We start from the raw sequence: 15,889 nt of genomic DNA on the forward strand, positions 1-15,889 counted from the left end.
AAAAACCAACAACAACCAAAAATTATTCAATTTAAATTAAAAATTATGCAACTATCTAACGCAAAGTCAATGACCTTCAACAAAATTATCTATCAAATTAATAACGTAAATTTATGTAAACAAGAATATTTTTATTAAAACATAAATGATCTTTAAAGCATAATTCTGAATAACTAACAAAAAACAAATGTAATTTATTACTATTCTCTTGCACAATAAGAGAATAGTAAACAATTAAAAAAATAAAAGTAAAAAGTTGTAAACATGCTATTGCATGCTAACATGCGTATAGCGACAGAATGTGCGCGTTACGTACTTTTTGTAGTTTTTTTGTATGTTTAATGTGCTTTTGCAAACTTTTGCTATATGTCCTCTACTTTAAATTAAAGCTGAGATTTCAAACTTTCATTTGGTATAAGTCTGCACCTAGGGCGAGGGGCTGCTCTATATTTCCTAGGCCATTGAAAATGCAAAATATTCAATTTTTGCACCACAGTTCTGTTGTTAAGAAAAAAAAAATTGTGTTTTTTTTTTTTTAATTTATTTTTTTATTTACTCATTCTACAATAACTAAATTAATTAAAAAAATACTTGAAAGTTGCATTTATTATGCATTTTTATTTTAATAAGCTTTTGATTATTACATATTGAACTAACATATTTCAAGCGCGTTGGCATACCTCAACTTTGACTTGCTCTAGACCAAAAAGTAATGAAGTTATGAGGCTGAAATTTCAGGGAATTATTACTCATATATCTGTTAATATACTGTGAAAATTTCATCCAAATTGGACGACACGTCAAAAACCATTTTTTGCCGCGGTTACTACTGGGAGACACTGTGCGACGTTGAACCGTTTAAGTACAATTTTTCCGTTTTTAGAAGCGTAGATGGTGACCTTCTGTTTATTAAAAACTTCTTCAACTGAAACATATTTTTATCTGATAAATTTATTGACGGTAGATTTTCGTATAGAGATCATCTCGAATCAGTCTTGACATTGATCCGGTTGATATATGGAATCCCTTGACATTGTATGTATTGGTTTGAACCACATTAGAACGACCACTTCTCCCACTGTCATCAACTATAAACGTTTGGGAAAAAGGGCATAGTTGTACGTGGTGTGTAGTACGATCACCTTCTTCCAATTACAACCATAAACAGTTGGTTATTATCGATCTATACCGCTCTCCATTGACAATAACGGTGTCACTAGCTTCATTTCGGAAAGACCAATGATTCCACCAGACCAAAAACCTTACCAAACTGTCAAGTTAGGTGAAAGAAATTTTTTTTCTTGAATAATTTGCGGATTTTCTTCGCACCTTCCAAGGCAAAATCAGCAAGTTCTCCACATTTACGGAGGTCCAATGACTTTAGTTCTTAAGTGAGAACAATTTTATACGGATGCAAGCCCAAATTTTCTCAAAATCCGTTAGGTTAGAGTTTGAGGCAGTCTCAATACTTGAGAACATCTTAGAATCGACAAAATGCGGTTTTTAGCAACACTTGCCTGAACGGCGGCGATATTTTCATTACTTCGAGCGGGTCTTATTGGCATTTGAACATTATGAAAAAAAATGTGCGCTCGAAATTCTTAACAATTCGACGAATTGTGAGGAATTCTTGCAATTGGAGAACAATTATTTTGGTAATAAAATTGATTAATTTGTAAACGTTGTTCTTGCGTTTCATTTTTCGATGATGAAATTGCAATCATTACTGAATACAATGAAAAAAAATTACAGATCAAGACTTATTAAAAATGGCCGAAACGACTGTTCGAAATAATATCATCCTTCCTAATAGGGATATTAAGATAGGTCAAAATTCAGATGATTTATGGAAAGATGTTGCGGTAAATCCGCCTCTTCTTGGCACAAAATTAGTTGTATCATTTGGACTTCTTGAATTTGCCAAAAACCGACCTTTGTTTGGTTTAAAGCATACTTTAGTTTTCTACAACCATGATTCTATTGACATAATAGTAAAATAAGTGGTAATGAATGAAATAAAGAAATTCGAACTTTTTTTCTTTACTTCCAGAATAATTCGTCAAAGCATGATCTACTTTAATCGCTCTGGATGGACCCTTATGATTTTTCCCCTTTTAAAGTTTTTAATCACACAAAACTCATTACTGTTAAATAATAATATTAGCTATTATGAGGCCGTGGTGTGATACAATCCTGAAATCGACCCGAACTTTCACTTTCATATAAACATTGAATGGTTTTGACTTTAAATTCTCTTTGAAATTGCTAATAGACACCATAAAGAGATTTCTAAATTCTTAAAATTAGGACAGCAAATGCGGCCGTTTTTCACTTTTACTTTTCTCTCCAAATAAAGGTCACGTTGTATTTGTTTGAAGTACTTAATGTACTACGTATTAACTGACAAGCAACGTTCGAATTCATTAGTCAGTTGCATCCGGTGACTGTCAAACATTAAATACACAACACAAGCGCGAAATGATAGAAGACTTTATTGGCAGCGCTATTCGATGAAGGGCTGTTTAGAAAAGGCATTGCAGTTACACCGGTGACTACCACCCTGTGCTGCAGAGCAGCTGCAGTTCAGACAGAGGCTGTGACCAGGCCATCACAACCGATCGGCCTTATCAATTATGTATGAATTTACTCGGCGAACGCGTTCGCTGGTGAGATGACTGGAGAGTGATGTATGTATCTGCTTCAATTTTATTAGCGAAAAGTAGATACGACTACGTGGCCAGGGTCACACAAAGCTTCATGTATTGTTACTGTAGATGCAATTCCGTGAAAATTCGGTGGCGATTTGGTATGTTGGCTCGCAGCACGGAAAAGGGCAAATAAGAAATATGTGGCGTCGCCTAGCGCCCTTGCTTGGCTGTTCTGACTTGTTGGCTGATTGCTTATTCTGCGTGTTCTAAGCTTATCCTTGGCCGTTCACAATTCTATGGGCGCTTGGTTTGTTCGTAAATTTTTTTACGTTGAAGTAAAATCTCATGAATACACTTAACCTTTCCCGTGCATGCATTAATAAAGTCATATTGGCTAACTACGTACTCGTAAGTAGCCGCCCTCGAGTTTCTTCTTTGCCTACTTTTCGGAGCACAAAAAAAAAAATAAAAAAAAATAAAAACAGAGTAAAATAGCAAATGCACATGAAGAGCCGGACCTAAATGGAAAAGGCAATTTCAGTGGGGCCTGCAAGCGCGTAGTTAGGCTGGCTAGCAGCAATTGGAGGTTATTCGTGAATTTTGCGAATTTGTCTACTAATAAAATAAAGAAATTATGTGCTTGATGGCTGACATGCCGAGGCCAGTATAAGCTTGAAGGCGCGCCAATTTTACGGTCGGCGAGGGAAGTTTGTGGCGAATGGCGCAATGGCTCAATGAGCATCATACACACCACACCAGTAGCCGTTATTTGTTGTTATTTTAGCGTGTAAATGGCGTATAGCATGTTGAACGTGGCATGTGCACAAAATACCCGTCGGCGTTAATGTTCACAACTACAATTACAGAGCGAGCAAAAAATTCATCCAGCATTTACCTTTAAAAATCTACATTCGTGCTTATATATTTAGAAGTATATGTTTTTATAAATGTTCTTTCTTTTTATGTGAGCGTGTATATTTGCTGTTACAGTACTTCTCTTTCGTGCCAGTCTTAGGTCCCCTTGGGCTCTGTGTTTTTGTCCGCCTATTACCGCTACCAGTTGTAGCCTTGTCAAACCCCGCATCACGAATATGTAATGCAGTTTATTATTATTTTTTCGTTAGATTCTTTCTTTTCTGCATTACAACTTTTTTACAAATATATGTGAAGGCTAGTTTGAGTATACGTCTATTTAGGCACCTACATATAACTGTATTCTTACTGTTCCACGTAATATAGATATGCATTTCAAATAAATTTACAGCGTTTTGCACTAAATTTATATTTTATTTCTTCTAGGACTACCACGTCTTCTTTATGCACAATCCATCGCCAAATCGCTGCTTGGTGTTTGACTTGGACACGACACTACCTTTTCCTACATATTTTCACAAGTACGTAACAGAAACGTTTCGCTCGGATCTTGCGCTGAGACCGGAACATCACAGGTGAGTAGTTATGCGGTTTAGATCGTAGAATAGATGGCATTAAGAAAATGTTTGTACTAAATTTCCCGTGGTTTGTGGGATGTCAAATTGCTTCGAAAAATGGACGTTATAAGCAGCGCGGGAACCGCGAAGAAAAACACGAAACCTCCATCCAACAATTGTTGCAGAAAAAATCTACGAAATTACGTCATATACGCGTATCTTCTGATGAATTTAATAGATAATTAATGCCCTTTAGTCATTAAAAAAAGCATTTTAAATGATGAAGCTAGAAGTATGTGCTATTGTCTTCTATATTTGGAAAAACATATTCAGATCTCCATATTCGGTTAAAAAACTTAGGAATCGATTTATATGGGAAGGTATCTCTGGATGTGAGTGAATTTCGTCAATAATTCTCTACGCTATCCAGGAATTGGACAGTTACAGAACTTATAAATCAAAAAAGTTCAGAAATAAATGAGTGTACCAATAAATCCGCAAGAATATCGAGCAAATGACCAAAATTTTACTACACAAACAATAAAAGATACACTGAAAAACATTAGACTTATTAAGTAGGCCTCACTTGAGCTGGTGCTCACTTTTGGATATCCTCGAGATAGTTATAAAATCCACAAATAGAAGCCCCAGTATTTGCTTATGTATGTATGTTGTCTTATGTATATCGAAGAAAAATATTGATTTCTTGAAACAATTAGCTAGTTTGCAAATTTCATTTATATCGTCTTATTGGGTTGATAGAATTGAAAAATTGTGCATTCCGCATTAACTTATTGAAATATTTAATATAGTATATCATCTGATAACATTTGCATCATTATCATTTTATTTGCAGGTACTTCAGAGTCATACCCGCAGAAACATATCTAAGTGAATTTTCATCCGACCGCCGCCACATGCGAAGGCCAGATGGCAGTTGGATAAAGCCACCGCCGTCATACCCGCCCATACAGTCAAACAGTAAGGCATTTCAGGCATTTATTTTTCATTTACGATTCGATTATAATGTTATTGGGTTTGAATTTCATTTCATATATTTTTATCATCATCTCTCTACCTCCAGGCAATGCGCATAGTTTGGGTGACTTTATCTGCATGAATGCGGGCAAAGGACCCGGCACCGTCTACAGCCTCTCGGAATTCGTGCAAACCTTCTACAAGGCGCCGAATGTGGTGGCGCAGCAGAACAACAAATAATATCAACATTGCTGAACAGCTATCAATGAAGTGCCAGTCAAGTTAACGAGCCGACAGTAGCGCCAAAACGCCGCATGTGCACTTGCAGTAGAAAATGAGAAAACGAAAGAGTTGCAACTGGACCAGTTGTTTACGCTTAGGTGAATTATTTAATAGCAATAGGGAGTGCATTGAGGGTCGGCAACGTTTTGCAGGCAGTGATGCGATGTCGTGAGTGTCAACGTAAAGATCAAATAAATAACAATAACAGCAGCAGCAGCAGCACATGCCAATAAGTAGGGGAGCAGAATTGAGGACAACATGAATAAGTTATAGCAGGTTTCAGAAGCCAATGCAGCGACCATCAAGCAAACCATATTATCGTCAGTAAAAGTTGCCTTCTATGCCGCAGTCAAATTGCTTGCTTACACTCGGCGCAGGAGTGCCATGCAGGCTATCAATGAACAGCTGAAAATGTCACTTAATTTGCATACAACACAAAATCACCTTTAGCTTTAGCCAGGCACAGCTGCTAAGCTTTAACGACTGCAAGATTCTCCAACAAGCGCCGATTTGGCCTTTCGGTTCATTCCGATTGACGATACTTCTATTATGCGCAGAACTACATGAGCAGTCCTACCGCCTGCACCTCGCAACTCGTGGCTAGAATGCTTTGCCAGCATTCAGTAAAAAATACTTTCCAAGTATGCGCTATGCCGAGGAATATTTTCAACTTTTATGCATGGCATTCTATTTGCTGCCGTTTTTGTTGGCTGCTCATATTTATAACCAAGCATCCTTGCCGACATTGGCGCTAGCATACCAAGTAGAATTTGATGGATTCATTGGCTTTAATGGCCGCTGTTGATGGCTTCATGCTTGATTGAATAATCGACTGTTGACCGACGGATGGTTGCGGGCACCCGATGCATCGGCATCAACAACAACATTAGCTAGACGTCTGCCGAAATCTCTTATAAGTTGCTGCTATTGGCATGTGTCGACGTTTGTGGCGCATTGGGAGAAAGGGTATAAATATTCAGTGGGGTATATGCATTTCGTGGCATAATGATGGCGGAAGGCAATAGATAAGAATGGAAAGAACTTTGTAATCAAAGATAACACAACATAAACTATTAAATATTAAATTAATGTTTAAATCAGCAAACAGATAGAAAATATATTAACTAATATATAGTTAGTAATAAATACATGAACTATTACATTTACAATAAATATCTGCTTATATAACTAAAAAAGACGTAACAATATCGTAATTATAATGATAACGTATTTTTGTATTCAGATACATGCTTAGAAGCAAACAAAATATAAAACAATACAATTAACTGAGGAAAAAAACATACTAAGGTTTATAATTCAGCGATAGAAATTCGAAGAAAATCCAAAAAAAAAAATATTTTATATATTATTATAATATTAGCCAGTCAACATGCAAAATGCATTCGGCAAATTTTGATCCAGTTTATTATAACCTAATCCAAATTTTTAAAGTCGCACTAATTAATTGGTGCAACGACTCTGTTATTTCTGAGGCACTCTTAATTCATAGCTACAGCAAACAAACCGAAAATGTTTTCTGAGTTGGTGTGTCGTGTGCCTGAGTTGGTGATTTTGCGCAGGCACAGTACCATTAATAGTCTTTTGAAAAAATTTACACTCGAGTTCATAATTTCACATTTGAGATATGGAGACACATAAGTTGCAAAAGAAATATATATTCATTTATTCAGATTTTGATGAAAGAATTTCAATTGCGAAAAGAAAGTTGAGCCTCAATTTCAAAAGTCAGACTTTAATTTGAAAACCTTAATATATAACTCAAACGGCAGCGGCAATATATTAAATTTGCTCGACTTTAGCTTTTGTATTTATGGAAGACTTTGAAATATTACTTACACCTATGTTATCGAAAAATTTGTTTCATATTTTTAGCACATGTCTAAGGTACTAAATATGATTACCGGTTCCGGTTCCGAATAAATTGTTTAGAATACCTTAAATTCATTTCGATTTATCTAAGTCGATTTAAGTCGTTTTAAAATATGGGCATAATAATTAATTATCGATATACATGTATGTACATAAGTATGTGGTATCGTATTTTTTAAAAAACTTTGATATTTTAATTCAAATACCACTGTTTTAATAACAAAAAAAAAAAAAAAAACAATTATTAAACTAATAATTAATTAATAATAATTAAATTAAAGGAAAAGAAATTACAATTTAAATTGCCTTGTGATGAGTCTTCTAAAAAAAGTTAAGTTTCGCAAATCAATTGCCCTTGGAAGTTACACTAGTAAATAAGTTTGTATTCTACATAAAATTAATTATATCAATTAGTACATGAAATTATCTAAATTATTTTTGTCATCAATTATACTCCAATATATACATAGTAATATTTTTGAAACGATTTTTAAATGTGTACATTTTTATACTCAACTAAATTAGAGATATGAACATAATGTTTTATATATTAGTAGTCCAATCTATCCGCACCAGCCAATAATAAACGACTTCACATTACCAAACATTTGTTTGAAAGTGCTTAACAAGGCAGTGCATCGAAGTGATCGCAAATAAAATTTTTTCAAATTTATAAAACATCTCACAGGAGTAAATTACAAATCTCTGCTATCTTCGAGGCTAATGCTAATGTAAACGCATTAAATTTAGGTAAACTTTATATTTACTAAGCTCTAAGCGTTTTTTACATTTTTAATAAAAATTACTCCAGCCTAACTAGTTTCTTCCAGTTAACGATATACTTCTTCTCAGCACGCAGAATTAAGAACCAAAAATTTTTAACGAAAACCTATCTATTGATATGTTAATCTACGAAGAGAGTTATCTAATAAGAAGTTCTCTTGTACCACTTAAGTTGTGTTATGGAAATAGTAATTATTTCAGCACGCGGTTTTACACGAGGACTGGAAATAAAGTTACAATATAGTTTTACATAACGGCCTTCATGTAAACACGACAACATTAGTCTTCTCGTGCTTGTTTATTCTCATTATTGTGTTCATAACTTATGTAACAAAAACATTACAGTTTAGAGATTTTCTTTGGTACTTGTAAACTGATGGAAATCTTTTTCACTTCTAATGGAAAAAATATTGAAATAGCACGCAGTAGCAGCAACGGTCCCACCCTGTATTTAAGTTTAGCCGAAATTCCATTTCAGTACGAGTAGCCTTATGAACTGTTTAAAAAGCAATGTTGCCAAAATGTTAAAAAAAATGTTTTTTTTTCGATAAAAAATAAAAATGGCCCAAAAACACAAGTTAACATTATTTCTACTACTAATTACTTACATATACTACGACTACTATTTATTATTATCGTACTATTTTTATGAATGCAATATATTGAGATAATGCATTTTAGTGCAACTTAAAATAAGCGAACTTTTCATTACAATTTATAAAATATGTGCAATAAAGGCAAATGCAGAAATCTAAGCATAAATGAAATGAAAAGCACTAAACTTTTCATATTAAATTATATATATATATATATATTGAATATGTCTAAACTTTAGAAAATAAATGTAAAAGATAAACCGAAACTGAAAACATAGGCGATAAAGGTAAGAATACACAAATAACTGTGTTTGCTTAACCATGGAAAAGCGGAGCAAACTTATTATATACATACATGCAAATATACATATGTTAAAAAAATATTTTCACTGTGCAAGTCTTAAAGTTAAACCATAATTTTTAAAACACAACAACAAAAATATATTATATACATGCTAAATATTATAAGCGCAAAGTATTTAAACTCATCTACTATATACTTATACTATTCGTAATTTAAGCGGTTGGTGAATTTATCAATTCAATTTAAACTCAATTGAAAGCAGCTATAAATATTTATAGTATACACACGTGGTAGTTAATGCATAAAAAGCTATTACAATGATGATATTTATACAAAAATTTAACGGTAATACTAAATCTTTATCTCGATGGTGTTTCTCGTAAACTTTTGACTCTCTATACCCACACAGACACACACCATTAGGTTATACTTACCACACTTATACGTTAAAATTGTAACTCACATCGACACCCATAACAAGAACACCCACACCCCCAACCACAAATGCTGTAAATTCTAAGCCATTCACATAAATTGCTGTCTTAATCCAGATACTCAAAGTTTTGTATTTTTGAACTCTTTCGCAACTCTTTAACCATATGCTATAACAAAAATTAAAACGTAAAAATAATTAAAATAACAAGCTTGACTTTAAAAACATACAATTTATGCATATTATATATACAAAATACTATTTAACAAACAAATAGTCAAGTGAAAAATATATGTATTCCAAGTTAAAAGTGAAAATTCCTTGAAAGATTGTATATAGCAGAGAAAGGACATATTTGACAGTGTTTTATATATTATTTCTAAATAATAGTAATTTTTACCACAAAACAAGGTGCTCGACGTGCATAAACACAAAATTATGGCAAAACTCGCAGGAAATAGAGATTATGACAGTGCGCTCGATACAAAAATAATTTAGTTCGTGGGGTCATGAACGAAATTAAGTTTGTTAGGTGTGGCGGGCATAACTTAAGGGCTGGCAATTATGTCTTTGGTTGTTTAGGCATTTGATGATGCCACCTTGCAAAAAATCACGAATGATTACAACACTCGCTTTAGCAAAGCTGATGTGTCGATACGTCTTATTCAGGTGCCATATTAAAGTCGCATTGCCTTTTAATTTCAATTCACTTGCATTATATGCTCGCTAAATGATACTTCCGAGCAGAAAGAAACCTTTTACACAGAAAACATATATATGTATATATTCCTTATAGACTACCGAAAGGCATAGTTGTTTGAAAAATATTTTAAAATTCTATAATAATTCTATAAATAGAATAAAAGTTGGGTTTCCAAGATCCGAGATAAAAAATTAAATTTTGAATTCTTTTATTACAGGAAAATTTCAAATTTTATTTTGAATTTATTAGTAAAAATTAAACACTTAATTTATAATAGCCAAAACAGAATTCAGAACTAATAAAATATAGTTAATCAGAATATGTAAGTTTGCTCTAGAGAGTTAATTTATGGCTCTCTACTAAGCTTTAGTTCAAAATGGTGGAACACGAAGTAAGCGAACACGAAAAAATGTTAATTCTAACAGAGTTTTTTTTAATTCTTAGTTATATGATTGGAATTACATTTTTTTAAATTTATCGATGAGGAATTTGAAGTTAAAAATTAAAAATAAAATTTTAATTCGGATTTTTTTTTTAAACCCGTATTTTATCTAGTTTCTTTTCTATACATCACTTAGGCTTAAAAATTTAAAACTTATTTTTAATTAAGTTTTTCGACATTATAAAATACAAAAAAAATTTCAATTCAATTATTTTTTAATGAGTTATTTGCAACCCTCCTATAATGCGGAAGTATTAATAATATATCGCTTAATTACATATATTTTAAAAATTTGAAAAAAAAAATTGCAATAAACAAATAATAATGCTTGGTAAAGTATTACTAAAAAGTCACCAAAATAATCAGCAAACTAATATAAGAATGTATACTCGTTTAAGGTATTTATTCGAAGCCGAATACGCAAATGACAATGCCACTTTGAAGCATTAATTAAGAATTGTTTAAATACTCTAAGGTCAAAGCATTTAAACGGTGTTGAATTATGCAGTCGAAAAGCTTTGACGCCACTCCGCATTGACGCTTTGCACCTTGTAATGCTTTTAAAACGGAACCTTTTGAACTTTCGTTCCACAAAAATTACGGGTAAACACAATTTAAATATTTTAACAATTAATTAAAATGGATTTTGAACACATTTCACTTACTTTAAATGATTATACTTAGTTTTTGGAATATATCATATGTAATTTAGTTTATTTTATATACATATATGTAAGTAGACATTTTGTATTTAAACCTATGAATTATTATACAAAACACAAATAGGATCGATGTGAACATTAATGACACATAAAATAAATATATTAAACAATATAATTGCTTAAAAGAGAACGAGTATGTATTGTTGGTAAACAATATAATGTAGTTAGGCGAATATTTTATAAAACAAAGAAGTTATACAATGTAGCAAGAACAAGAACAATGAAATTACACATGCAAATCAAATTAGGAATTACAATAGTGCAAATAACGGTGCAGAAAATTAAGCGAATGCCATGTAAAGTAGCTAAAGAGTAAAAGTACTCAAACGTGCGAAGTCTCTAAATTTCATGTATACATACACACCCGCTTACTCACACAGTCACAAAACAAAGTTAAAATAAACAAAAATAATGACAGCAATAAATATTCGAATACAAGTAAATATGCAAAAATATAAATGGTAAAGGCAACAAAAATAACAATTGCGCTCTAACTGTAAAAGGCAAGCTGCGATCAGCAGGCAAAACAAACTGATGAATGAACATTAAAATCACATCATCAAAAGTTCCACAAACCAAATTGGACTAACCAAGTTGGCTTTTTATTGCTAAATGTTATTGTTGTTATTAGCAAAAACTCAAATTTATTTCATTTTTGAACTTATGTTCTCTTTATTATAGCCGCTAAGGTTAACTGTTGATAATATCAATTAATATTTATTCTGTTAGTTGCGTTTTGACTTCACCCAGTAATTGGCTTTTGTGGAATTCAGCGATCAAAATGAAAACAACCTGCATACACCTATGGCTCTAAAAGAACTCACTGAAATTTGAAAAAGTTTAAAATCAATTAGTTAGTTACTTTTTGGTATATGAAATGAAGTTACTTTAAATAAATCTGGGAAAGAAGCGGCTGTAACTTCAATATTTAAACTAAGTATGTGCAACTTCCTGTTATCAAAAATGAGAAGGAAGTAACTTTGTTCGACGGTCGTAACCTAAAACAGACATTCCTTAGAAATAATCATACTTATATCCATGACTTTTCGTTCTAATCAATGCAATTTCGATTTACAATTCTAGTTTAAATGCTATATAGTTCAGTTGTTTAATTGAGTGGAGCGCAACAGACGTAGTTTTTATACCGCGAAAAGGTTTACTGAATTTGCCACGATGTTTGTAACTCTAAAAGGAAACGTCGACCTTGTAAAGTATATACTTGTACATTATGATGAATTGAGTTTAATTAGTTGTGTTCTTGTGTGTGTTATATCCCGAATTACTCCCTCAGTTTGTTTGCCTACGTCCTTTTTACATCAAGAAGCCTCTGTTGGAACCGCCGTTTGCGGTCAAATATAGCATATCGTGGTCACACACACTGATCGGTCTAACTCATGTCCTTGTGTAGAAAAGTTTTTATTGTTCAGATCGGACCAACATGGCATATAGCTGTCGTTTAAACTGACCGATCAAACTCAAGAAAAAGGTCTTTAATAATTTTTGAAATATAAAAGAAGTTAATGTTTTCTTTTCTTTTCTTTAAAACTAAATTACTTTTGCTGTCGAGAACTATGAAATTACCAACCAAGAATATTGAGAAATAATCGGGGAAACAGGCACGACACTTAATGACATCGGAACGGATTTTGAATCGAAGCTTTGTTGTATTTTATCAATAACTTTAAATAATTATCCTGATTACGGCTTGCAACTGCACTCAGTTAAATAGAAGTTAAAGTAATTAAAGTTCAGATCAATTAAACCCTCTTTTGGTATTAAGAACTTCAACTATTTTCATCTGAAGTTTCATTGGTATTGCCAGAAATTAGAAAGTGAATATTTGACAGATAATTAAACAACTGAAAATTTTTAAACGAAAAATCAAAACAATACGATTAATAGTAGTGGATAGTACACAAATGACTGAATAGAAACGCTTCAAAAATTTTACTCAAAATGAAAATAATTTGTATCGATTCTTTGTCCTTTATTTTTTTTTCCAAATTGTTGCATGCCTTTTCCAGTTTCGGGATTTGTCTCCACAAGCTCAACAAGTTGTTCACATTTCTATGTTTTGGTGCTAGATAAGTTAAATTAAATAAACCATTAAAATAGTTTTGAAAATATATCGTTACCTAAAATGCAAAACAACGTATCATCAAAAAAATTGAAATTAAGTTTCTTATTGATTATGATGCACTAAACCATATTACAAAATTTTCAGTTTCTGCCATCAGATATATGTATATGTACATACTATATCATCAAGTTGCAAGCAAATTTAATTTATTTTGTATAAGAAGACTTTCTGTTTTATACCGTCTTTTTCTTCTCATGAAAACTTTTGAGGAATGATGTTACGTTATTTTGCATTTTAGATAACGATATATATATATTAGTTTAATTACCCATTGCATTTTCCATTTTCTATTAATATTTTTCGTAAATAAACGTATGCTTTTTGGCAGTTGTAGTTTTTTGATATTCTAGTCAACCACACTGACACATAGTTGAAACCCGTAATACTCCATAAAAGTAAAAGTTTGACAACAAAACCGTAATGGGACTTAAAACTTAAAATAGCCAAAGATGAGCCGATTTTAATAAAAATGTCGGCAACAATAACGACATAAATACAATTTCAATATAGCATTTATACTTCAAAGAAAAAACATGTGTTTAATAATATAACAGCAGTGCTTAATTTAAAAAATATATAAGTATATACTGAAACATAAGCGAACACAATAAAATAGAAAACGAAAGTCACACAGATACTCGAATGTTTACGTTGTGAAATGGTTTCAAGCGCGTTAGTACTATTTTCGAAAGGCATTTATTTTTATGCAAAAGAATCGTACGTAAGCTCTATACACATGTATGTATATACACGTATGTACATATGTATAAATTAGTTTAAACAATTTTTTCAAAATATTACAAATAATAATAAAATATGGTATATAAACAATATAAAACATCAATTAAGGCAATGCAAAGTGGATGAAACAGAACAAAATGCAGCCAGAAGCTAATAAAACTGATGCAATTAATTTAGAATAAAAAAATACTTAAAGGCAACACCTTCAAGTATCCTTATGCAGCATTCACACGCAGGTTAAGGCAGCAAAGCTGCATAAATACAACAACACAACTATTTAAAATAATCATATAATCTACTGAACGAAACCAAATCACTTGCGAATAAGAGTTGGAAGCAGCAAACTTAAAACCTACCCACATATACATACATACATATACACATACGGATGTAACAGAAGTAGCGGCATGGCACCCGAAACATTCGCATAAAACTCCGACGAAACCCAGTCTGAAAAGTGAAGTTATAAATGTGGGCATACATACCCATACATATATACAATACTGTTCTACTTACACTCACATACATGCATATGTGTATGCATATTGTCTGTAATATGCAACAACAACGCACATAAATAAGCTAAACACAATATTAATAACTAAATATTAAATAAGTATTTTTTCCACAATTTGTTACGCTTTCCCTCAAACTGCATAAATCGAAATAAATTTATTAAAAATTATAAAATATATGAAAACGGCCTGGCGTTCTTATTTCTGTGGCTTATAACCTCAAAAGAAAATAAAAATCTCACATCTACTTTCCATTGTTATTAAAGATTTGTATACCCTGAACACTCAAAAGGAAACTTCTGATACCTTGTAAAGTATATACATACATACATAGATAAATAACACTGTGGAACATTTTTGGGATTATTGTCTGGGGGGTGAGAAATTCCAAGTCAGGGTGATGGTACTACGCCAGTATAGTAAAACCCTCACATGGTTTGGCGTTCGTATGTGTCAGTTTTTTTTATGACCTTTTAAATTTTTTCCTTATCTTGATGTTTTTTCGCTTAGTTGTAACATTTTGGCAAAAACGTAGTTTAACATAACTCGCGAACCACTATTATCTATTTCTCCAATCCATTAGACGGTTGTAGCAGATTTTACACTATATTTGGTACCCAATTTTCGTTCACTATAACATAAGAAAAAACAAACAACAAAAATAAAAGTTGTCCATACAAAGATGATGACCAAGTATCCTCTGGGTAGCCTAAGAACATCCGTTCGAAGGCGAGCTAATGTGAGAAGGCGAAACATCCCCTACATAGGGTTGTGCGCTGAGTTTGGGACCCGCCACGTAAAAAAACACCCCCAATGAAAGGAAGCAATAAGCCTCGGATGAGAGACCCCCCTTTTGATGACGACCATGGCAAACGAAATAAGGACTACGATTTGAGGGCATGCACCTGGAATGTCCGGACCCTTAAGGTGCCGCTGCCCAGCTGGTTGATGTCCTCGCGAAAATAAAAAAAAACAAATGTACATATACATTAAGTATTTTACAAAAATAATAAATGCCAGCTTCATCAAAGCAAGGCTTGTAAAACTCCTGGTTTATTATGGTCATTGTAGAGGTATGTAGGTTTATAAAATTATTGTGCTACGCTTCTAGTATTTTGAATAACTCCTTATTAGTATATAACTTTAGATCAATATAAGTATATACATATGTACATATCTCCAGGACTCATGTAACGCTAATGCGACTTTAAACTTTTTGTCATTCCGTGCTCCTATTGGAAAATCTTTGAAGTACAAATATGAAGTACTGAGATTTGTTTTC

General features: G+C 32.4%; 1 protein-coding gene across 8 annotated transcripts in view; it reads left to right on the top strand.

The window, feature by feature from the left end:
* The window catches only part of LOC120771672 (protein N-terminal glutamine amidohydrolase), a 42,859-nt gene extending 35,473 nt beyond the window's left edge, over positions 1 to 7,386 (top strand). For all 8 annotated transcript variants that reach the window (XM_040099788.1, XM_040099794.1, XM_040099791.1 and 5 more), the window contains exons 4-6: positions 3,948 to 4,096; positions 4,935 to 5,059; positions 5,163 to 7,386. In XM_040099788.1, the coding sequence (XP_039955722.1) occupies positions 3,948 to 4,096; positions 4,935 to 5,059; positions 5,163 to 5,296 (408 nt within the window). In that variant the 3' untranslated portion in view covers positions 5,297 to 7,386. The remainder of the gene's footprint in view (positions 1 to 3,947; positions 4,097 to 4,934; positions 5,060 to 5,162) is intronic.
* Positions 7,387 to 15,889: the final 8,503 nt, after the last annotated feature.

Source organism: Bactrocera tryoni, chromosome 3 (genome assembly GCF_016617805.1).
Source record: "Bactrocera tryoni isolate S06 chromosome 3, CSIRO_BtryS06_freeze2, whole genome shotgun sequence".
Classification (NCBI taxonomy): Eukaryota; Metazoa; Arthropoda; class Insecta; order Diptera; family Tephritidae; genus Bactrocera; species Bactrocera tryoni.